Source organism: Medicago truncatula, chromosome 8, assembly GCF_003473485.1.
Source record: "Medicago truncatula cultivar Jemalong A17 chromosome 8, MtrunA17r5.0-ANR, whole genome shotgun sequence".
NCBI classification, from domain to species: Eukaryota; Viridiplantae; Streptophyta; class Magnoliopsida; order Fabales; family Fabaceae; genus Medicago; species Medicago truncatula.
Genome location: NC_053049.1, coordinates 49,202,118 through 49,226,825, shown reverse-complemented (window position 1 = coordinate 49,226,825; position 24,708 = coordinate 49,202,118). Strand labels below are relative to the sequence as shown.

The 24,708-nt window shown below is 31.8% G+C and overlaps 3 protein-coding genes across 3 annotated transcripts; 1 reads left to right on the top strand and 2 right to left on the bottom strand.

The window, feature by feature from the left end:
• Positions 1 to 1,267: 1,267 nt before the first annotated feature.
• Positions 1,268 to 4,493, bottom strand: LOC11412210 (alpha-dioxygenase 2). Its single transcript, XM_003631024.3, has 10 exons — positions 4,297 to 4,493; positions 3,879 to 4,139; positions 3,626 to 3,775; positions 3,271 to 3,404; positions 2,783 to 2,996; positions 2,548 to 2,693; positions 2,218 to 2,445; positions 1,900 to 2,102; positions 1,571 to 1,814; positions 1,268 to 1,484 (listed from the first exon to the last, which is right to left on the bottom strand). Exons 1-10 carry the CDS (start codon positions 4,387 to 4,389, stop codon positions 1,268 to 1,270), a joined length of 1,890 nt encoding a protein of 629 aa, XP_003631072.1. The 5' UTR covers positions 4,390 to 4,493.
• A 7,028-nt stretch (positions 4,494 to 11,521) lies between these two features.
• On the bottom strand, positions 11,522 to 13,832 carry LOC11410151 (guanine nucleotide-binding protein subunit beta-like protein). The gene is made up of 2 exons (XM_003631023.4): positions 12,872 to 13,832; positions 11,522 to 11,875 (listed from the first exon to the last, which is right to left on the bottom strand). The coding sequence occupies exons 1-2, from the start codon at positions 13,745 to 13,747 to the stop codon at positions 11,774 to 11,776; spliced, it is 978 nt and encodes a 325-aa protein (XP_003631071.1). The 5' UTR covers positions 13,748 to 13,832; the 3' UTR covers positions 11,522 to 11,773.
• Positions 13,833 to 16,010: 2,178 nt separating this feature from the next.
• On the top strand, positions 16,011 to 21,784 carry LOC11411176 (peroxisome biogenesis protein 3-2). The gene is made up of 7 exons (XM_003631022.4): positions 16,011 to 16,314; positions 16,496 to 16,657; positions 16,749 to 16,948; positions 17,058 to 17,191; positions 18,804 to 18,931; positions 19,757 to 19,978; positions 21,177 to 21,784. The coding sequence occupies exons 1-7, from the start codon at positions 16,301 to 16,303 to the stop codon at positions 21,406 to 21,408; spliced, it is 1,092 nt and encodes a 363-aa protein (XP_003631070.2). The 5' UTR covers positions 16,011 to 16,300; the 3' UTR covers positions 21,409 to 21,784.
• Positions 21,785 to 24,708: the final 2,924 nt, after the last annotated feature.

The following is a 24,708-nucleotide window of genomic DNA, read 5'->3' as shown; positions in this document are numbered from 1 at the left end:
TCATTTAATTGATACAGATGAAAGTTAAAACAAAAATATTTAAACAATGAAGGGGATCTAAAATTCACTTTCCAAACCTTGACATATTAAAATTACTATCATTGGTTCCAAATTACAATTGGTTATCTTCATTGCAATCATCTAAACTTAATCAAAATTTTGCAAGTGCAAATAGAATCGACATTATATAATTGGTGACTAATTGATTTCATTAATAACAATACGGCCCCAACAGCAGCAGGCTGCACAAAAACTAAAAGAACCCCACCATGAAGATCACCTACTCCCCCAACATCAGCAGGCTGTGCAAACATAGACCTGGGCTGTCCACAGCAGACCCTGCAGGAGCAAACAGAAGCTGCTAACAGCATCCACCAACCTATACAGCACAGGTCATACCTCAGCACATCGTACATCAATCTATTGCGAGCTTGGTGGATCAAGGAACATCATGTTGTTCTTCATGAGATAATTTTCTTCCATATTTTTGCCATGGCTCTGCAACAATAATTCAATTTCCGCCAGCGCATAACTTTGCAACTGATGGTGATCCAACACCAAATCTGCATGTTTGCAGGGAACAATAAGGAATAAGACATTAAAAAAAATCACCATATAAATTATAAACATGAACAAAGCTTCATAATATAAATCAGATCAGTTTCATATTGAGTGGCAGCACGGTCTGCTATCATCCTATAAGAACAGCAATAATCACGTTGATTACTATCTGAACCATACCTATTATTATTAAGACTGTGCTCCACGTTTGCGGCGGTGGTGGTGGATTCAGATCCCGCTTCTTCTTCCAACGCTTCTTCCTTTCTCATGCATACGCTTCTTTCTTAGCAGCTTCTCAAATCACTTGATCTCCTTTGCATCAGTACATTACGGGGAATCAATGAGTATCAATCAAATCTCCAATGGCCTCATTGATGTAACTGTTTGTAGTTGATTGCAGTCGTGCATGTTTGTTTGTTAATTTATTAAATATCTTGTTTCCAAACAAAACTAAGTATAAATTTGATTTGGTATCTGTGTACGTTTTCACAGTTAAATCATAGTACATGGTTCAGTAAGTTTCAGTGTAACAGGATAAATCTATATTTTGCAATTTTGAGGTATCAGAAAGAACGGATTGAATTGTAACATAAAAGTTTACATTGTAAAATGAAATAAAGAGCAGTAACTATGCTCAAGTTATTAAAAGAGAAATAAGAACAGAACATTCTGAAAGTGGTTATAAACCAAACAATTTTTGTGGGGCTTATCTCAAATATAGAGGAATGTATTTCTTAGGATCTGGCATTGAATCCCACACAGAGAATGCACTTGAGCTTGTCATCCAATTTTTAGTCATCTCAGGGAAGTGCCTGTCAATCACATCCTTCAAAGACTCTGTTTTGTTTACCCATTCAAAACCTTGGTTTGTGTATGTTTTTGAGTTGAAATTTGTTGTGAAGAAACGATCAGCTTCTAGCCTCCTAAACATCATAATCACCACATAAGATTCCAAACCAAAATAATCAAATTTTATTTTCATACTATCTATCTAGTGCTTAAAACTTACCTTGAAGCCATGATCACAAAGATAAAGAAAGCAGTCTCACTTATAGCAAACCCTTTGATCTTCTTCTCAGCATGTAGACCAACTATCAAGTCCAGCTTCTCAACATCATCATCATATACCTCTTTGAGAGCTTCATTAACCTCTTCATCATCTGTTAAATCTTCCCACTTACTAATTGGGATCATTAGCATGTTTCTTCTGAATTCATTATATCTCGCTACTCCCCTTTCTCTATCTCTATAAACTAGTAAACAAAATATTCATCATTTTATAACAAGTTGATCATATAAAATTATTACAAAACCATGTACTCCACTACACTACACTACCTTCCATAGTAGCTATGTCAACTGGATCAGGTCTTTCTTCTCCGTCGATATCATGTGCAATGAGGTTCCTTAGCCATGTTGGAAAGTTCCATAAAGTAATAGCACCACATGGTTGGTGACCCATGGATACTAACATTTGCTCCATTCCTATTTTTGAAAGCCTTTTTTCCCCTTGTTTTCCTATCATTTCTGTCATTGGCACCCTACATATGCAATTGTACTCGTTACCCTTTTTCATGTTAAAAGCAACTCAAAAGAAACATAAAATTTCTTAGCTCTTAGTTACAAAACTAGAATCAATGAGAGATAAGAGTATACTTTTCAAGTATTGAAGGGCATTTGTCTTCTCCTGTTGTAGGCTTGATGTTTCGAAGGACAAGCTCCTCAGGCAAGAGTGCATGCATCCTATAAACACTCGTGAACTCTTCAGTAAGCGAATAGGGAACTCCATGATCTCTTGGCTCCTTAAGACCAACTAATCCACTAAGCTCGGGTCCCAAAATATTTCCAAATGAATCTTTGAATTTCTTCCCCAAAAATCCATACCTGCCAAAAGAAAATGCAAGTTTTACTTTAGCTGCATATACAATTTGTATTAATTAAAAAAACAGCATATCTTCTGCAAAATATATCCTTATGCAGACTTACCAGTTGATCCTCATGGATGCCAAAAGAGTATCAGTTTTTAAGAGTTCTACAGTCCAATCAATTGTATGGATTTTTGCAATGACTGCTGAAGTCACCAATCTTGCATACCTATAGAGTTGCTCATCATCAAAATCAGGATAGTGCTCCTATAAGCAAAGAACATAAAACTGCACATTAATTTCCGAGGCAAAAAATGGAGCCAAATTATGCAACAGATGAAAATAATTTGACTTACTTTTAGCATGTCACATACTGCATTGTGCTCTTTGATAAACAAAGCCTGCAGAAGGGAATAACCAGCCCATGAATTTCGAACATCGCCGGATACGGGAATACCTTTCTCATCATGCTCAAGAAGCCCATCTTCTGAGATCTTCAGCTTTCCCTCTTTGAATGTCCTTACTCTGCCCATTCCCTTCTCATTGTTCCCATATATCACACTTCCATCCCTAATAATTCACATACCAAAAAACAATAGTAAACTCTAACTGAGCATGTTCTTCCAATAATCCTGTTTGCTGAACTAAATCTTCTATCAACAAAAAGCTATATGTTGAACCATCAAAAGGCAATTAAGATATAGATTTAATTGATTTAAATTGTCAGTGTAAAGAGGTTTTGAACGTGCATTCAATCAAATCTTGCTACTATGTCCCTTTGTAACATTATTTCCATAGATATCTTCACAAGTATTTACATGTGCATACAAATTAAACTACTTACCACCAAGGAGTCCTAGTGTTTTGGAAGCCAAACTTCATGTGTGAGGAGCCAGTTTGAAATTTCTTAGTCTTGAAAAACTTGAAAGTCTTCAGAGGACAGCCGCTTGAATAACCATCAGGAACACCGATTTCCACCTATTTCAAATATTATGCAAGAAATGCAATTGGCTTAGATCCAAAGTACAAAAAATATTGGAGAATCGGTTGGCAAAATTAGTGTAAAATTCACATTCACTTCACCATTCAGTAAATTATTCAGCTATGTATGTTTAGATTCGGGTAATATATAAAAGGAAAAACAAAAATATAATTAACATAAGATTGTGACAGTCATATATAATTAATAAATATTGGACCTGTTCAGTGTCCTCCAAATGATCAATCCAATCATGAATCATGAACTGTATCCATGAACAAGCTATCATGTTGAATTGCTTCCCTGTGTCTATGAAGCTCTTTCTTGCTAGAAGCTTCGAGGTCACCACTGCAGGGTGAGGGTCTAACAGCTGCACGTATATAGTATACATGATCAGTTAATCATCATTGATAATTTGATACTAATATGACATCAAAATAAAATAAGATCAAAGAATTAAATGGCTTAGTTACCCCATAATTTAAAGTCGTCGGAGGCATATTCCGGCCAATGATAGTTCCCTGACTACCGATCAAGTGATCGTCAGGGTGGTTGCACGTGCCTGCCGGAGTACGATATGCATAGTGTTGTGTATCATAATTGTTGCCACTCACTCCTCCCACATGCAACAGATTGTAACGAAAGTGTAAGTGTCTCCTAATTCCCAAGTATATTGCCCCCAACAACACTGGAAGCTTATGCCACAACACAATTTTGTCCACAAAATGTATCACCTACATAAATTCAATATTATCATCATGATAATGCATACCACGTAAAAATGAAACAATCACTATATATTATTTTAAGATTGATTAATTAGCTTGAAACTTAAATAAAATGTTTGAACTTATTAAACAAAAATTGAACTCAAATTACAAAAACACTAACATAGAAAAGTATGGTATCAAAGAGGGTCATTTTGGCCACAAGAGGTTGCAGACCAGGGTGAATGAAGGGTGTAGAGAAAAGAGAAGGTGCCATGAAATTTCTTTCAAAAGATTTTTGTCTCAGTTTTAACACAGGCAATTGTAAGAGATGTTTTCTAGTGTTTTAAAGAAAAGTGTTTTGTCTTTTTTGTTCATTCACCAAAATGATTGGTAATTTATAGTGATTTTCAGTTACGATTGGTCTTTGAATGATAATGTTATTGCCAACTATGACCTTTATCATATCATTGAATTCAATCGGTGCATTTAATTTTTTTTTTGAGGGAATCGATGCATTTAATTGTTTCACATGTATTAATTTGGTAAAATTCTTATTTTTTTAACTATTTTAAGGAATTTGTTATTTTAAAAAAGCTTTTAAGGAATTTTGTTGAAATAATTAATTTATAAATATCAAATATTTTTTTGAAAGCAAATGTCAAATATTTTTTAATTATAAAATTTTAAAGATAAATTTATATTAATTAATTTTGTATTAACAAAAAAACTAATTTCAAGAGATTACCATTTTTACGATTTTAAATAAATTACCATTGCGAAATCAATCATTTTAATGTTATCTTAGATGTGCAAACATAAGTAGTAGTATATTTCCTTAAAAAAAAATTATTAGCTTTGTAAAAAAAAAAAAAAAAGATGTGCAAACATAAGTAGTAGTATATTTCCTTAAAAAAAATTAGTAGTATATATCTCTTAATGCCATTTTCTTTCAAAAAAAACTCTCTTAATATCGTAAAAAAATAAAATCATTCAAAGAAAATTAATCTCTATATATATAGATGATCATAGAAAAAATAAAATTTCTAGTTACACCTCAATAAAACCAAAACCTAGTTACATCCTAAAATGACTAAAGTACACTTAAAATAAAATAAATTTTAAATTGTACCAAAACTCCTCCATCTCTTCTAAAACCTAATTTGTGTTTCCTCCTTCCCAAACCTAGGGAATACGATCACCTTTCTTTTTTCTTCACTGAAACCCACTCTTCGTCATCTTTCAAAACTCAATCGTATAACTTTCTCCTCGTTTTCTTTGGAGAAAAAAACATAAGCCCGTAAAAATAAACGGTAAAGGTAGTAGTTTGTACATACGTAAATTGAGTTGACATGTACATACTTAAATTTAGTTTACATGTACATACTTAAATTTAGTTTGCGTTAACCTTATTTTAAGTGATTTAGTCATTCTTAAATATAAACCACGTTAGCATTCAGTTAACATTTGTGCATACCTAAACTAAGTTTAAGTGTACATACTTATACTTAATTTGAGTTAACTTTATTTTAAGTTTTAAGTGATGGAGTACGTAAATTTAAATTACGTTAATTTAGGATTAACACTTAAACCTAGTTAACGCACACACCATAGAAGAACTACTTCCGTATAGAAGACAAAGGACATGGAACAAAGACAAAATAGAAGTCCATAATCATTGAAAAATTGGATGAAAAAAATTCATTTACTTATGCGTAGTGGAGTATGGGTGGAAGATGTTATGATGCAATCTTGAATCTGAGAAGAGTTGCACATCCATGATTGTTTATGGTGAGAGGGAGTGAAAATTTAGAGTGCGGTTTAGAGTCAGTGGCGGAGCTCTCTCACATTTTTAGAAGGTAGGGTGTAACGTGGCTTCTCTCTTACCCCTTGACATTCATAAAAGGAGTGCAATTCAAATTCAATTAGAAGATTGTAGTCAAATTTGTCTCTTGTCAATTGAATATTACGTTATATTACATTAAATTAAAAAAAAATGTTCAGAGGTGCTTTTAAGACATTGTTTAAGCATCCAAAAGTAATAATTTTTACATTAAAAATTACGTAGATATGATATTTATATGCATTTGACTTTTAAAAAATTTCTTTTTATGGATTCTTTAAACAATGATTTTATGTCATTAGTTAGCAAGACCTTAAATTAAATAATAATAGTAGCATTTACAAGTTAAGTATAATCCTAACTGTCCTAATTTTCAAATATGTTTTGGAGATTCTTTAGTTTCATTTTTAAAATGTATCTACTTATTATTTAAATTAATTTTGAGTCGAACGGTCAATAATGACAAAAAAAACCCATTTATTAAACGTAGAAAAGTGAGAAATTGTGATTTTTTTTATTTTTTTTTTTTGAGAAAAGAGAAATTGTGACTTTGAATTCACCTCCCAATCAATTTAGTATTACTACCAACTTTTAAAAAAAAATTGTGTTTTGATTAATTAACATCGTAAATTTAGAGACAATAAAAAATGTATTAGAGACTTGTGATTATAAGGGTGCACCTCTTTTATGACCGGTGATAGCCACATCCCAAAAAAAATAAGTTACACCCCAGAATGACTAATATACCTCTAAGTTGAACATAAGTAAACTAAATTTACATTAACCTAAATTGAACATAAGTAAACTAAATTTACATTAACCTAAATTGAATAAGTAAACTGAATTTACATTAACTGAACATAAGTAAACTTAATTTACATTAACCTAGATTGAGTAAACTGAATTTACAATAACCTTTTATATCTAGATTGAACGTAAGTAAACTAAATTTACATTAACCTAGATTGAACATAAGTAAACTAAATTTACATTAACCTAAATTGAACATAAGTAAACTTAATTTACATTGACACAAGTAAACTAAATTTACATTAACCTAAATTGAACATAAGTAAACTGAATTTACATTAACCTAGATTGAACATAAGTAAACTGAATTTACATTAACCTAGATTGAATAAGTAAACTTAATTTGCATTAACCTAGATTGAGTAAACTGAGTTTACACTAACCTCTTATATACATGTAAACTGAATTTACACTAACCTAGATTGAACGTAAAGTAAACTAAATTTACATTAACCTAGATTGAACATAATAAGTAAACTTAATTTACATTGACATAAGTAAATTGAACATAAGTAAACTTAATTTACACTAACCTAAATTGATAGAAACTCATTGAAAATGAAATTCATGAAATTCACTAACCTTTATGAATATAGTACAGATCAATAACAAAGATGTTGATTCAGATATTGGTTGCGTGATTTGTGGATGAAAGGGGGTAAGGGTTCAGAATGATCATAAAAGATGGATTTTTAAAAATTTACATGAAGAGGGCAATTTTGGTATTATTGTAAAATTTTAAATAAATTTGGGTGTAACTAGTTTTTTTTGGGGTGTGACTAGCATCAGTCCTCTTTTATTGTCTCTAAAAAGTTTTGGTATTAACTTAAAATTTTAAAGTAAATTTGGGTGTAACCAAAAATATCTATAAGGTGTAAATAGAAATTTTCTAGAAAAAACTGTATTTGAATTGTTCTTTGAATATGTTATTTTGATGAAAATTGAAAAGAAAAAACAAATGTATTCCTTCAAAAAAAAAATGATATTTATATTATTTTTTGGTAATATATATCTTTTTCTTTTAACAGGATGATATTTTATATCTGCTTGAATTAAGTTGATTTACATTAAAAATAATACTTAAATTGTCTCACACATATGGAGAATTTTAATAAATTTGAATGTGATTGGTCTACCAAGATAAACACGGCAAAACTATAGTGTATTTTTTAATTCTAAACTTTTTAAAGCTAAAAGTAAAAGATATTATACAGTTATAATTCTGAAATTAACGTATGGTTAAATTTAAAAAAAATAAATAAGTGTTAGTTTGGACATTTAATTATATAATTAAAAATTGTTGGTAAAAAATATATTTAATCACTTTAAAATGAACATTAGTCTAGTATAAAATTTGTTAAATAATATTAGGTTTTTTTTTTGTTAAAATTAAAAATATTAGTCTAGCAAACAATATTCTAAAAGCAATTCCTTCAACAAAAAAAAAAATCTAAAAGCAATATATGCTTGCTATGTTACACACACACACACACACACATATATATATATATATATATATATATATATTGGAAATGTATTTGTGCGTGTATGTGTTAGTTTTATTAAATTTTTTGAAGCTGTTAGTCTTTTATTTTAAAAAGTCATGTGTTAGTTTTATTAATTTTTTTAGAGCTGTTGGTCTTTTATTTTAAAAAATCATATGCACATGCTTGCTATATTCTTCTCCTTTTCTTAAAAAAGATATGTTTATTTTTTTAAAGAAAAAAAATGTATATCATTAACGATGATTTCAATAGTGCTTTTATTTCATTTGTAAAAAAAAAAAAAAAAAAAAAGTGTGCTTTTATTTTCTTATGATAAAGTGAATTGTCGTTTGACTAGGAATTTAGCGTTTCTACTTAAACGTCATTTTGGTATTTTAAAGATATGATTTGTTAATTATATTCTTGTTTAATTACTCTTATCTTTTTCAATAAAACTAATTAATGTAATGTATTTGGAAAACTAACGTTTGTTTTTTTTTTTAAAACAAAGTTAATTTTTTTTTAATCGTCGTGTATTTGGAAAACTAAAGTTTACTTTTTTGGTATCTTCAACACTCAAATATATGTCACATAGAGGGGAGATTCACATTATATTTTGCACAACATAATAAATTAATGTATATTTTGACATAAGAGGAAAGGGTAACATATTTAAGCATTTTGACTTAGATGGAAATGTAATTTACTCAAAATATTGTTATGTCTAACTTAAACCAATTATATGGTGCACAAGTGAGACAAACCATACACTATGTATAAATTAATTTTAATCGTTGGATCAATAAATATCACCATCAAATGAATTATGATCTGATTTATTCATTCAATTTTACTTGTGCATTAGAAAAAGTCATCCACTTAATATTTTAATCTTTTTAGCGTGTACTTGAGTGTCCTATGAAAACATCTCAACACACATCTCATCTCATTAAACGCGGTTCTGACCTATTTAGTTCTCTACCGATTCGCCGCTATTGCGTGTTTCTTCTTTTGAGTGATGCAAAGGTGTCTCCTCGGCTTCTCAAATGTGCGTCTCTTTCATTTGTCTCTTTTTCCCTTCTTTTTTTGAATTTCATCTTCTTCTCATCAATTTCCTTTACCTATGTGAGAAATTCCGTTACTGCATAACTCCAATTTTCCCTTTAACTTATTTTTGTCCATTAACTTATAAAATTTTATTTTGATAATAATGTCTTTGTAGTGTGTGATAAACTGTCCAGTAATGTGTTTGCACTAGTCTTGGAATAAATTGGACTCGTGTTACTTTTTATTTGATAATGATAGTTATGTGTTTGGGATCACAATTGAGCTGGTCATGTTAATCATGACAGGTCTCAGTGGCACAACAGGAAGTGGTTCTTCTTCTCCAGTTCAAAATGCACAGCAAAATAGTGGTGCAATGCCTCTCCAATTCTTGCTTGTAAAATACTCCCTCCGTCCCTTAATAAATGACCTAGTTGACAATATGCATTATTGATTTGATATACTTCGACCATACTTTTCTACTAATTCACAAAGATAAATAATATCATGTAAGATGTTGTTGGATTCGTCTCGATGGGTATTTTTAAAATATTAAATTTTTATAATTTTTTTTAGTAGAGAATTGAAGATATCAAAGATAAAACATATGCATTGGTATGTGTGTCAGAGTCAACTAGGTTATTTATTTAGGGACGGAGGGAGTAATGAATTGAATTGAACTTGAAGTTGACATATTTTCTGTTGTGATCAGTTATCAGATTTCTTTTTAATTTAATACAATTGTTATTAGTTTGAATGTTGTGCAAATAAACGTGATTAAATTATGTTATTAGGTGACAACTACAAACAATATTCAAAGACAAATACAATTTTTGGGACAACCAAAAGTAGGTATTGACACGGAAATCAAAACAATAGTGAGAGAAAGAAAAAGAGTAGTGATATTTGTATATCTTTTTCTAAACAACTTCCATAACAATTTTGTTTTTCTCTATTTTGATTGGTCAAAATCAATATCATTTCACAAAAAGTTGTTAAAAGGTAAAGAGAAAATAAGAACATAATGTGAGTATGAGAGACAAAATTGTTAAAAATTGGTTGTACAAATATCATTTCTCAAAGAAAGTTATTACAAAAGTTGTCATTAAAGAGATATACAAATATCATTTCTCCAACTACAATATTTCATCAAAGACAAATAGTGAAAGACAAAAGAATAACTTTCCAGGTGCATAATTAAATGGTAACTCTAGCCCCTTTCTTTTAGAGTTATCATATTTGTACAATCATATCTAACGACTTTGATGACAACTTTTATTTACTCTCTTCCTATTGATCCAAAACAATAGAGAGAGAAAAAGAAAGAGAGATTAAGAATATAATGTGAATATGAGAGGGAAAGTTGTCAAAAAATGAATGTACATATATCATTTCTCTTTTTTTTAAGAGGCAACTCTAACTCCCTTTTACTGTATTCGGTTAATGACACAGTAAACAGAGCTATGTTGTAGGTTTTACAGGACCGACTTGTTTTAGAAGCCGTCTAAAACGTCGTGCGCATCACAATTTTGCTTTAAGCGGTTTTATGAACAGCAAAATTAAGACTTTCACTATATCAAAAAAGGTTATGCATGACATGTTCTTAACCCCCCCATACTTAAGGTAAATCATACAAAGCATATAAAACTAAAGCAAATTCAAAATATACCGAGACAACTAGGTTTTGATTAAATATCATTTAATCTAGAAAAAACAAAAATACGCATGAAAATATATTTATCAGACATTGAAAATGCATATGAAAATGTAAAAGACTCTCAACCAATAAAATGTTAACGACCAATTTGATATGATTAAATAGTTAACGACCAATTTGATATGATCAAAAAGTTGTAGAAGACTCTCAACCAATACTTCCAACAGCCACTTAGAATCTACAACTTCCTGCTTGTTTGCGCTTAAACAATGATTCAGACTAATGAAAACAATAGCGCCTGTAGGATTCTATTGACGCAAGAAAAAGTTCAGAAAGTGAAAGTTGCTTCTACTAAAAGAGGCATTGAAATGAATCAAATAATATTCCAGAAATGGTTCACTTCACACTTCAGGTACCACAAGGGGCGTCCTATTAATATCCAAGACACAAGCTGCCAATAACTCTTAACATTTCTAATCCCAGCTATAGCAGAACGGAAATGAAGAAATGTTTCTTCTAACAAAGTATATTTTTAGAACTGAATCATCTAGGTTACTCACGCAAATAAATATGTAATGATTCATGGCCAAACAGTCATCGTGCCTCAACTAAACTTTCGTACATATTCCAAAATAAAGATTATACTTGTTTTACTTGGAGCAAGATAGAAACAAAGAGAACATTTCAAAATAAATAAAGCAGGCCACAAAGCCATTGTCATCAAAATTAAAATTGTTTCTACGGTAAAGCAATAACTAAGTTTGTCTCAAAAATCCAAAGCAAAGATAAAATCTGATTCAAACATAACATTACTGCAACTTTATTAGTAACGCCCGATTCCCCACACTCGGACAACACCATCGGTATATCCACTAAACAAGGTGCTTCCATCTGCACTCCAGTTCAAACTAGTACAGTAGATAACCTGAAATACCATAAAATACACCAAATAAATGGATGAGTTGCAAACAGTTACATTTGTAATTTGTAAGGTGCAAAAATTAATTCAAACCAATAAGAAAGTTTTGCAACACAGTATAGCACACTTTGGAAATGAATTGGATTAATCAAAAATATGTTTATATGAATAACAGGATGGTGGCCTAGCAAGTAAATGGATGACTTGGAAACATTAAATTGAAACCATGAATGATAAATATAATCATGGAGACAGACCTAAAAAAATCTGGGATTAACCTCAGAAAATGACATAATGCAAGAAAGGCGTTTGATCCTACACAATTATTTGATGTATAAGATCATATGCTAGAACATTAACTTGAAGTTGATTTCAAAAATGAGATGGTTTTTGCTATTTGATTAACTAATGAAAGTAATTCAAATGGATTAATCTCACAAAATGACATGAATGTAAAGGAAGGTATTTGCTATTTTACTAACAAGTGCGCCAAGGTCATTGTTTAAGGAACCCACAAAAAGACATTATGTCTTGAAAATACATGTCAAAAACTTTCTACATTTAGATGCTTAAACAATGCCCTTAGGGCACTTGTTATCATTTTCCTTTTACTAATCAAGCCAATGATCAGAGTTAACCAAGGAAAATCAAACAGAAAGAAAATATTTATTTCAATGTCACCCACATAAAATTCAACACAAACATTAGCACAAATCACTCTATTCAATGGTTAACAACGTTACTTGTCAGTTAAACCAACAAAATTGAACAGAAACCATTTAGTTAAACACAAAATTCTTCAGCTCAATACAAGAATAAACCATTATAACATCAAAACAAAGCACATATTTCAGTAAGCATAAGAGTTAAACAAAACCACAAATAATAAACAAAGAGTGTAATATGATTGTAAATAATTTCTAATTCCTAACTACCAATCAACAACAAAAACAACAATGTATCAACAGCAAAGGAATTATAAGTGAATTAAGAAAATTATACCTTCTTCTTGGTGGTGGTGTCACCACCAATAGCTGCATCAGCTTCAGTCTTAAGGTCAACCTTCAAATCCTCAACAATGCTCTTGCTCTCCAAATCCCAGATCTTAATGCTAGACTCAGTAGCAGCACATAGCCAGTACCTGTTAGGACTGAAACACAAAGCATGAATAATAGAACCAGCATCAAGAGAGTAAAGTCTCTTTCCCTCAGCCAAATCCCACAGCAAAATAACACCATCTTTCCCTCCAGAAGCACAGAGAGAACCATCTGGTGAAACAGCAACAGTGTTGACATATCCAGAATGTCCAGCAAGTGTGTTCCTCAGCTTACAGTTGGTCAGATTCCAAACCTTAACAGTCCTGTCCCACGACGCCGAGACAATTGTTGGCTGAAGAGTGCTAGGGCTGAATCTGACACAGCTAACCCAATCAGAATGAGCATCACCATCTTGGATAGTGTACTTGCACTCACCAAGAGTGTTCCAGAGCTTAATCGTGCGGTCCCGAGAAGCGGACACGATCTGACGGTTATCAATGGAGAAAGCGACGGAGAGAACGTCTTTGGTGTGACCAACAAATCGGCGAGCGGAGGTTCCGGCGTTGAGATCCCAGAGACGAAGCTCACCATCCCATGAACCAGAGAGAGCAAACTGCCCATCAGATGATAGAACTACATCCTGAACGAAGTGAGAGTGACCGGTGAGACGGCGGCGGGGGACACCGTAGGTCTTGTCCTCCTTGGTAAGATGCCAGAGGATAATGGATTTGTCACGGGAGGCAGTGACGATCATGTCGGAGTTGTCAATTGGGGTGGCTATGGCAGTAACCACATCGGTGTGAGCACGCATGGTGCCGCGAAGAACAAGACCCTCAGCCATGATTGGTGGTTTCTGTGGAATTGAGTTGCAGTTACAGCTAGGGTTTGTGTGAGAATTTGAGAGGCTTGCAGAATGGTGTAAGGGGTTAGTGTAGCTTTATATAGTGTATTGATTAGGGTTTCGCATTTCTGTCTTTGGGTTAAGCCCAATTCTTACCATTTCCTTACAGGCCCAACACCATTCTTATAGGCCCACCACCCATAATTAAATTCGTTTTTTCTTTTATTTTTTTAATTTTACAATTTTAAAAAAGAAATAAATGAAAAGAAAAAGGTTAAGGGGCTGTTTTGCTAAAAAAATAGAACATAACTCATTAATTAACTTATACCGGATGAACTTATAGGTCAAATCTTGTGTATAAAATATATAGGCTAAATTACCTTTTTGGTCCTCTAACTATTTGATTAGTATCAGATTGGTCCTCTAACTAAAAATTGATTTATTTTGGTCCTCTAAGTTTCTCACTGTTACTACATTTAGTCATTTCTATTAGTTTTATTCAAATAAACGTTAGAGTTTGTGTTATGTGGGTCCTCTAACTTTATTTATTAGTATCATTTTGGTCTTATGCCTTGTTAAGGTATTATGATTAAATAGTGACTGATATTATTGGTAACTTTTTATGGTCCACATGTATGTGTGAAAGAGGAGGTCAGATACCCACATAACACAAACCATAACGTTTATTTGAATAAAACTAACATAAAGGACTAAATTAGAGGACCGAAATAAATCAATTTTTAGTTAGAGGATCAATCTGATACCAATTAAATAGTTAGAGGACCAAAAAGGTAATTAAGCCAAATATATAAGTTTGTGCGCAAATGATGATTATCAAACATGTCTTTTTTAATCATATAAACTTACAATGTATAAATTATAAGTTTAAAAATATTTAGTGTCGAACAGATATCAATTTTTTTACTAAAAGTTAGTGACAATGGGGTATAACATTTTCTAAAACATTCACACTTTAAGACTCAATATCGATATTTTCTTATCCATCATCATGAGTTAAAATAACAACCTTGCATAGTTCATTAAGAGAAAAATTGTATATCTTAATGATTTAAAACCTCAAGAATATCAACCCGTTTAATAGATATCATTCACATCCACCAATATCCCACATTTTGTTTCTCCTTCGTTGTAATTTTTACTCTTTGTTAAAGAGAAACATCTGCATGAACAAAAATTATATTTTAAGCTCTCTTGGGGTTGAGCCGGTTTGTTTTCAATGGATTTGTAAATGTATATGTGCTACAATTTATCTCAACACAAGAAGAACTTGGCTGTGAAACGGGTTTCCGCCCAATATCAAACTGTTGGAATTGACGTTTCATAAGTGATTCACCGTTCATTTGGTTTTCAATATACACTTGTGTTATTGCATAGAAAAAACATTTATGTTACAATTAATCGAATTAGATGAGCACACCTTCGGGAGTTGAAAATTTAACAAATTTTACAGTTACTTTTATTCTTTCATTTGCATCCATAAAGTAATTCCTTGTAACCAAAAAAAATAAAGTAATTCCTTAGACATTTGCTGCTTCATGTACAAATCTCATTGTCCACATGAATGATCTTTATTTTAAGTGTCATGCGAGGTGTTGTCGTCTTGTGGCTGCCACCGTTAACTTATTTAGCCAACTATACTATCGGTTTCATAGGGCTGCTATGAGGTTAAAATTCTTCTTTAAAAATAACCTAGTTTCACCACTTTCACATGTACCAATAAAGTATCGCAAGATGTGTTTGTTATTGAAATATCAATCCTCACGATCTTAAGGATAAAATTGAGTAACAAGTCTAACCCATACTCAAGTCGCATATGACAAACGTTAAAGAATCCATTTATGGTGCTTATGATTGGTCAAAAACCTATTATAAATCAATCAAAAAAACACATATTTGAATTTTGAGATAATTTTCCACCACTAAAAAAATAATTATATTTTCTAAATCTTTATATTTTTCAATAATTTATAAAACATTTTATATATGTAATTATTTTCTCCTTTAAAAAAATATATGTAATTATTTTCTAGATTCCAAGTTTAAATTGACAGATTTTAAATATACTTTAAAAATTAGATTGAATTATATTTGAGACATTAACCAAAGTTGTTGGAGAATTTAAAACAAGATTTTATATAGTTTTTTTTGTTGGAGAGATGTTAAATTCCTTGCAAAAAAAAAATGTAGAAATTAAATTGATGTTTTATTGAATAAAAAAAAAACAAAAAATTGTAGCATCTGATAGTATTTGATTTGTTTGCCTAGATTCTTAGCGATTGTTCCAAATAAATCGAAGAACAGAACATAGTCTGAGATTCGATTCAATCAAAGGTAATCTCTCGTTCTCGCCCAACCAAACCAAACATCCTTACTTCCTCCGACCCGTTTTGCTGTTTGCGCCTATACTCCCCACTCGTTTCTCTCTTATCTATGCGTTGGTTGCGGCGTGTTTTCCAAAGCCTTTTTCTTATTATCATTTCTTCCAAATCGTGATTCTCAACTTAACCCACTACTAGAGTTTCAACTACAAAAATGTTCTCTGTCAGGTAAATTCTCCAACAACTTTTGTTTAATGTCTCAATTGTTATTGTAATTCAATTGAGTTCTTGTTACTAAAATCACTAACTTTTATCGCTTCTACAACATGGGTTTGGTTGCTTCAATTATTCATTTCTATGCATTTCTGCATTCTTTTGTTTTCAATTGTTATTATCACTACTGTGTTAGGGATTTCTGGAGACGTCATAGGAGGAAGATTTTCCTCTCCGTCGGTATTGTAGGAGGTGGTTATTGTTTGTATAAGCTTTATGGTGCTCATAGGCAAAGACTTGATGCACTTGAGATGGAACTCGATGTTCAGAGACAAAGTGACGAACTTATCAAGTCCCAGTTAAGTTTTGTATATGTTTTCTGGTACCATTAATCTAAAAGCAACAAATGTTGATGGCATGTCTTTGTTTTTGTCAATTCACTATGATAGGATGCAAGCTCACTTTGAGAATATTCAGAGAATTTCTGATACAATTACATTACCTCATTCTATGCACAACTTAAGCTGCCGAATAGCACAAGACTTGGATCTTTCTCACCTTCTTGAGAGGCTAATTCAAGGAAAGGGTCAGCCCAACACTTTAACTCAATCAGAGAAACTAGATTTATGGGGTAGACTCAAAATTCTAAGTATGAATCTGCTCTTCACTCTCTTTGTTAGTTTCCTCGCTGTGCTAATTCATTTCATCAATAAGTCTTCAAAATAAATAAGTATACTTCTGTGCATTTTTTCCCCCAGGTTTCACAAGAATGGCATTGTCAGTTTGGGCAACCGTAATGCTTAGCTTATACACAAAAGTACAAGTCAACATACTAGGAAGGCATCTATACATTGATACTGCACGAAGCCTTGAAAGCTCTAACCTTTTAATGGTAAGAACAACCATCTTTCTTCTTATTCTTATGGCCATTCATTGTGACACCATTTTTCTATTCTTTTGCGTTACAATGAGTTTTTTTTTAGGTCTCTCACCAAAGCTCAGTGTTGACTAGGATTCAGATACTTAGAGTATATAACTAGTATCAAGGAACCCACATTATATAAAATATCCAAATATACTTTATTATGGCACATTTCTGCAAAGGTTACTGTAGGTAGGTAGAAAGGTTTCTGCAAACATGAGATTATTAGATTAACATCCTATTTGAGGATACAATGTGATTCCAAGCAAACATGATAGTGTGGTGGAAGGAATGAGATAGAATCTGTTAGGGGGCAAGGAGAACTAGAAGGAGAGAAGGAGGGAGAAAGGGAAAGGAAGAAGTGTGTAGTGAGACGAAATCTCTTGAATGTATGGGCTGTTTTGTATTTTCCTTTTTTGTAGTGTACAGATATCCATCTAGTACATAAATAATCTTCATATTAGTACCAATGAGGAGGTTATTTGAGATATATTCAATAAAATAAACTATTTCAGGTGGATGTGAAATGCATCATTGCTAAGTTAAATTTCTTTCAATTCATTTCCTCTACTGCTAGTGTGTATTTGTTCTCTCTCCTATGTATGTCTCTTCAAATCTACCAAGAGACTCCCTAAAGAATCAAGACGTCCTTTCTGAAAATTGTCTCCCTAAAGAATTAAGGCATGTCCTTTTCCGAAAAGCATCACTTGACTCCAATTCAAAGTTCCAGAGACAGCAGACAGCATATTACAGAGAACTTTCACACTCTTCTACCAGAAAAAAAAACTCTGTACTTGACCAACAATATGCAGCTCTTTCTCCACCACAGAAACACAAGTACATATTTGAAAACAATGCCTTGTTAGGAGCATGGGTCTTCACCATTGTAATGTTTGTTAGTATTAGTCTTGTTGAGTACAGCTATCCAAGTAGAAGGCTCGAGTTTGGAGTATTTTGGATTTCCAAAGGAGTTTCTTATGAAAAAATTAATATCTGTCTATTTAGTAGAATGAGTAAAAAATGGAAAAAAGAAATTACAATTAAACATCTTATTACAATTTTCTCTCACAATTTTGAGCAAATATGGTTACTGACACTTTCGGGATTTAAGGTTATGTTCTAATTATTTTATTTACAAAAACCTCTGGTTTGGATGATTGATCTCACTAAAGTGTTTGAGATATGAAGTTATTACAGCAGCAAACCGATTATAGTTGAATATGTTGAAAGATTTAATTTTAACATTTTCCCTCCTAGTGGTTGGGAGCACAAATTCTTTTATATAGGAATAATAGTAATTAGTGAGATTTGGGACTAAGTTCTGTAGTTTAAATTGATGTTTTTGCTACTCAGTTGCTTGATACAACGCATAGGTCAAATATCAAGGTAGATAGAAATTTGAAAGCTTTCCAATCAAACCGTAGGGAATCCATTTACTGTCTTCCAATGATCAACTCTTAATGTCTGCGACTGGCCATGCTTGTTCAACTTCAATGTGAATACTTTCCACCAAATTCACATATGGCATCCCACATTACTGAACCTAAAGTTTTTCTTCTCTTCTATGTTGTGATATCTGCAGGAAAGTGAAGATGTGGTTGATGGGGAAGACAAGCAGAAATTTCTGGGAAGTGTTGATTTTCTCTCTCAGCATGGTATGCCTGCCTTGATTTCTGACATGGAGGAGGCAACAAAAGAAGTTCTCAAAGGGTGATGTTTCTTTTCTTATTTTGAATGTTATAAATTTGTGACTTGAATCTATCAATCATTAAAAACCTTGTCTTGGATATATAAAGAACAATCTTAATGTGAATAGTTTAGGCTGTAGGATTCTGTTTGTCTACCAATGTGCATAAAATTGCTAGTAGCCATGTCTGTGTTTGAAACTTGTCAACCTTAAATCTGCTATTGACCAAGTATCTGAATTGACAGACCCAGATAGCTTCCAATTCTTCAGTTTAACCGTTTATGTTCATATTAAAAGTCTACCTGCATAGTTAATAAACTTGATGAAAATCAAGTTCAGCAATATTAACACGTCTATGCAACCCTCGGTCCTGTGTGTTTCAAACACACGTATAAGCTGGAGATTCATTCAGGAGTAAATCTTGTGTCAGTTACTAAGTTTAATATCTTTGTAATTATTAGATTTCATCTACCCACCCAACTATTGACTATAGTTATGTGATTTTATAATCGTTTTTTTAAGTAAAGTTTGTAATTATTGCTAAATTGAAGTTCTAATATCTACAAAAGTTATTAAACAGAATACGCCTTTCTCAGAAACAGAATAAGTATTAGCATCAATGGAACTTTTAATTTGGTGAAGTTGAATTGAAAACACATGTATTAAACATAATACGTATTTTTAAATGGAGTAAGCAGAACTCCTTCTCATTCACACAAACACATATTTGTAAACATGCGGACATATAGAGAGCAGAAAACAGTTGACTCAATTTAAAATGGCCATGTATAATTTAATTGATGATTAAGACTCAATTTAAATTGGCTATGTGCAATTTCATTGTGCAGAAAGCAGTTGACCAGTCTCTTCAACAATACGACGTTTGATGAAACCATTACAGATATACTGAACACTTTCATGAGCAGAGGAAGCCCACATTTTTGGGTAAAATATATAATACCTGAGGATGCTAAATTACATTCCACAGCCTCTGGCAGTAATGACACAGTTCCATTGGATATGACTGAATTCGATCAACTCGTGATGGAAGCACGGGGAGTATTATCAAGGTATTTTTTTGTTTGTTTTGGATGCATTGGTTAATTACAACTACCTAAAACTCAATATACCTGTAACAATAATGTGCATGAACTCTACATGTAATGTGACTGATGACTGATGCATTTCTCGACAACTATCAAGCACAAACATATAGATATTGCTTATATCCAAACTGTAGGACACCCACACAAGTATATTGTTATTAGTTAAAATAATATAAGCATCTTTTATAAAAGGTCAAAAAGAAGTGAAATTTGATGATTCATATTAGGTTTGTTTGGATTGGCTTATCTGAACTTATCTAATGACATAAAAAATTGGGAGGCTGTTTCGGAGAGCTTATGAAAACAACTTATGACATGTCTATAAGCTCTTCAGAACAGTTCATAAAAACAGCTTATAAGGGCAACCCGGTGCACTGAAGCTCCCGCATACGCAAGGTCCGGGAAGGGGTCCCACCATTTGGTGTATTGTACGCAGCCTTACCCTGTTTTTACACAAGAGGCTGTTTCCAGAACTTGAACCCGTGACCTTACAATCACATGACAACAACTTTACCAGTATCGCCAAGGTTACCCCTCTATAAAAACAGCTTATAGCTTATATAAAAACAATTTGACTTTATTTTGTCTTTTGTATAAGCAATTACTATATGATAAGTGCTTATGCTATAAGCACATAAGTTGTTTATCCAATCGGGACCTCGAAGTTAGAAGTACAATCCAACCAATAAAAAGCACAAAATGTATAAGTATCGAGAAGATGCCACCAATTTATGCAGGAAAACTATAAATTGTTTTTTTGAACAAGAAAAAAAAAACTATAAAAAATAGGCACAATACATTAAAAAAGGCGTCCCTTCCAACCATAATGGTGCCTCATCCGTGTTGGTAGTTTTTTTTAATTGGACGCCAATATGAGGTGTCTGACATATGTTATTTCTATTGTGTTTTGATGATTGTTATGCCCGGTTTTCATTCCACTAACCAATGTTAATGTTATTCCACTCAGCAATAATTATGTTATGTAATTTTTTTTTCTCTATATATATAGCACTAGCATTTCATTTTTGAGGCTCTGAACAAATCAGATGATGGCTGATAATGCTATTTCATAATAACAACAGATGATAGCTGATAATGCTATTTCAAAATAACAAGTTTCATAAACATTTGAAATAATTATTTCTACTTTTTTTTTTTGCAGTGCTGAGTTTGGGAGCGTTGTAGAGATATCTCTAAAAGCCGTGGTGGATACACTTCGCGAGCTCATGGGGACTACAAGTGTGCCACTGGCGAGAGCACTGCCCCAAGTTGCACAGATGTGTCCTTTGCTCCTAGAAGAACCAAGTAAAAATCAGTTCATCCAAATCCTTAAAAATATACCAGAGGTTGAACTTTTTCTCACTTTCCTCTACGCAAATATGCCAAGTGCATAGTGATGATTAGTATTTTTATGTTTCAAATTTCAAATGAAAGAAACCAAAAAGTTCGAATTCATTGCACAAAAGGCGCAAGACATTGTACACAATTTAGTTGAGGTTCGAAAGAGATAGTTATAGGTCAATTGTTAGCCTTCATCTTTTATAGCATGACATTTCCCTTTTGGTGTAATCACTATTCAGTAGTTAGTATTTCATAGTGCTCGTGTCATTAGTTCTAACTTGGCATTTGGAGGAGCCGGGTCAGTTAGGACTTTAGTTTGCTTTATCCACACTGCACACCTTAGCAAGGGAAAATGACTCTTATCATCGCTTCAATTTTATCGGATGTTCCCGAAGGGACAAAGAAAAAAAAACATTTTTATCTCCCAAATATGGAAACTATGAGATTTTGGTTTTATTTTTATATATAAATAAATTGGTCTTTCTTATTCTAAGGGTGTGTTTGGTAACACAAAAAAGCTAGCTTATAGCTTGTTGGACTAGCTTATAAGCTTGTTTTGATAAAATGAGATGTGTTTGGTAAAAAGCTTTTCTCACTAGCTTATAGCGTTTTTTAAGAAGCTAATCCAAGTAGTTTTTTAGCTTATAGCTTGTAGCTTTTTATACTTTCTTCCCATTTTAACCTTTTCTTAATTTTATTTTATTTTATTATAATAAAAAAAAACTACCCACTATCTTCTTAAACTAACCATGTTTACCATGTATGGCTTTTTAAATTTTCTTGTCCACTATTTTTTTTTTTTTTTACTTTGCTCATAATTCATATAATATATAATTTTATATAAAATTTATAATAAATAGTGAAGCACGTTTAGTTAAATAAAATTCATAAAAATAAAATAAAAATTGTTAAATAAAAAAATTCGATTGAATTCATAAATACATTTATTATTTTGGAGATGAAAATAATTTGAAATATATTTAAATATTTAAAAATAAATGCGTTAAGTGATAAAAATTATATATATGATATTAAAACAAATTAATCAAGCATGTCCTTTTATGTCATTTTATATTTATAGTCACTTCAACAACTAATTTTACCAAACACTTTTAATTTTAATCAGCTAACTTTTCAGCTATAAGTTATCAACCATCGGCTATAAGCTAGCTTTTCAGCTATCAGCTAGCTTATAGCTTTTTTTTACCAAACACACCCTAAGTGTACAAATTGGTTCATCTCCTATTGAAACAACAGTAAAAAACTAAAAAAAAATTGACTTTCTTATTCTATTGAAACAGCAGTGAAAAAAAAATTGAGAGAACGAGAACCCTGCTCAATATTATTTATTTATTTTTTTGGAAAACTTCACTCATCCAAATTACCAATTCAGACGCATTTTTCATCTCATCTTGCACGTCTCGTACGAATTTTTTTAGTATCGTATACAAAATTGCAAGGTAGAGAACCTTGTTATAGATTCTTGGTCTTTTAAGAAAATATATGTTTACTCAAATGTTCCTTTTAAAATCTTCGCTACAAATAGACATTTATATAGGCTAATATGCCATGCTAAACTTAAAATAAAGCTTTCGAGTTTTGACTTTTGACAGCTATCCGTCTAAATCTTTTTTATACTGGGTTTTTGTTCTTTAAGCAAAGTTCGGCAAGGTAGGATCATCTCTATTTTATACTTTACCTACTTCTTCTATATGGAGAGATAAATAAACAATTAAATTTTAAAAAAAATGTAAATAATTAATAAGGGTGTGTAACAAAAAAAAAACTGTAACAGTTGCAAGAGTAAAAGATAATTTGTTGTTTGTTTTAGTAACTAAGTTGCAAGAGTAAAAGTTGAGAGTAATAAAACGTAAAATTTGTTAGGATTAGAGTTCTTTAATCAAGCGTCGCACGTAACCTAATGACCATACATGGATTCTAGTTTTTCTTTGATATTATCATGTAACCCTCGATAACACCATTCGTGTCCGAACAATATTGTGAGATCAATTGTACCATTCAATAGTCGATGTTTCAAACTATTGAATGATTCAAGAGTCGGTCTTATCATTTAATCGATGATTTCTCAATCTATTGAATGATAAGAAAGCTTTAAGTTTGGATACAAAAGGTGATTATCAAAACATCAATTCAATGTCTAGAACTTATGTTTTGATAGATGATTATTCTAAACCTAGATTCAAAAGTATTTCTCAATCACAATTAAATCAAACATAAGCATTAAAGTGCAAGAATAACATCAATATCAAATCAAATGCTAGAACCATATATTTATAGATCAAAAGATTACATGTTTAGCTAAGATCAAGTACCTCTAATCCCAACAAAGGAGATTTAGCTACTCCTTGTCATTGAAGCCTTGCAAAAATGAATTGAAAGAGAATGATTCATTACAAACTTGTGATCTCTCAACAAATGAGGAAGAATCCACTTTCTATCACTCTCACTCTATGAAGAACAATCCCTATCTCTCTCTCTAAAAGTATTACAAGTTAAAAACTATGAGAAAAACTAAGATCCCCAATGAAATGATTAAAAGGGCTATTTATAGAATTCTTAATCTACATCAACTCGCCTCGCGAGTAACTCCATTCGCCATGGCGAGTTGATGTTTCTTCACCATTAAGTTTGAGCCACGTCACCCTTGAGAAGTTTAGGCCGCCCTAACTCGCCTCGCGAGTAAATTCACTCGCCATGGCGAACCTACTCGCCATTGCGAGTTGGTGGCGACTGAATAGGTTCTGCTCGCTTTTGCTGCTCACCATGGCGAGTTGGAGGCGAGTGACTTCATTTTTCTGCCTATTTGTACTTTTCTCCATTTTTTCTCTTTGTTTGATGTATTGAGTTCAAATCCTGCACAAATGGGTGAAGTAAGATAAATAAAGCGTAAAAGGGTAATAATCACTTATCTCTCGGCTTTTCCCTCAATAACTTGCAAAACAAGTAATAAAAGTGCTTTGAATATTCATTTAAAATACAACTTTCTAGCACTTATCAATAGTCTAGTAGATAGATATTCATCTTTTTAGAGTGAATAAAGGAGGTGTCTAAAATTCAAAGATAAGCTATACGAAACTTTCTTTACAAAATTTTGTTAAAAGAAATTTTAGCCAATTTTTTTATATTCTAACCTTTTATTTGCTCATACCTCATCAATCACTAATTTTAGAGTATTTTTATTATTTAATTTTTGATATTTTTATTTGTCAGTGTTTAATTTAGAGTCAATTAGAATAAATTGTTGCCTTCTTTATAGTTGCATATTCTGAACTCTTTAGGAACCAAGGTAATATAATGACGAAACATATGAATTTTTGAGTTTTCGGATTCAT

Coding starts and splice junctions, on each gene's coding strand:
- LOC11412210 (XM_003631024.3), bottom strand. CDS start 4,389: ATGGCACCTTCTCTTTTCTCTACACCCTTCATTCACCCTGGTCTGCAA. Junction 2,997..3,270: donor AACACTAGGACTCCTTGGTG/GTAAGTAGTTTA, acceptor GTGAATTATTAG/GGATGGAAGTGTGATATATG. Junction 2,446..2,547: donor GCATCCATGAGGATCAACTG/GTAAGTCTGCAT, acceptor TTCTTTTGGCAG/GTATGGATTTTTGGGGAAGA.
- LOC11410151 (XM_003631023.4), bottom strand. CDS start 13,747: ATGGCTGAGGGTCTTGTTCTTCGCGGCACCATGCGTGCTCACACCGAT. Junction 11,876..12,871: donor ACACCACCACCAAGAAGAAG/GTATAATTTTCT, acceptor ATGGTATTTCAG/GTTATCTACTGTACTAGTTT.
- LOC11411176 (XM_003631022.4), top strand. Junction 16,658..16,748: donor GACGAACTTATCAAGTCCCA/GTTAAGTTTTGT, acceptor TCACTATGATAG/GATGCAAGCTCACTTTGAGA. Junction 18,932..19,756: donor ACAAAAGAAGTTCTCAAAGG/GTGATGTTTCTT, acceptor TTCATTGTGCAG/AAAGCAGTTGACCAGTCTCT.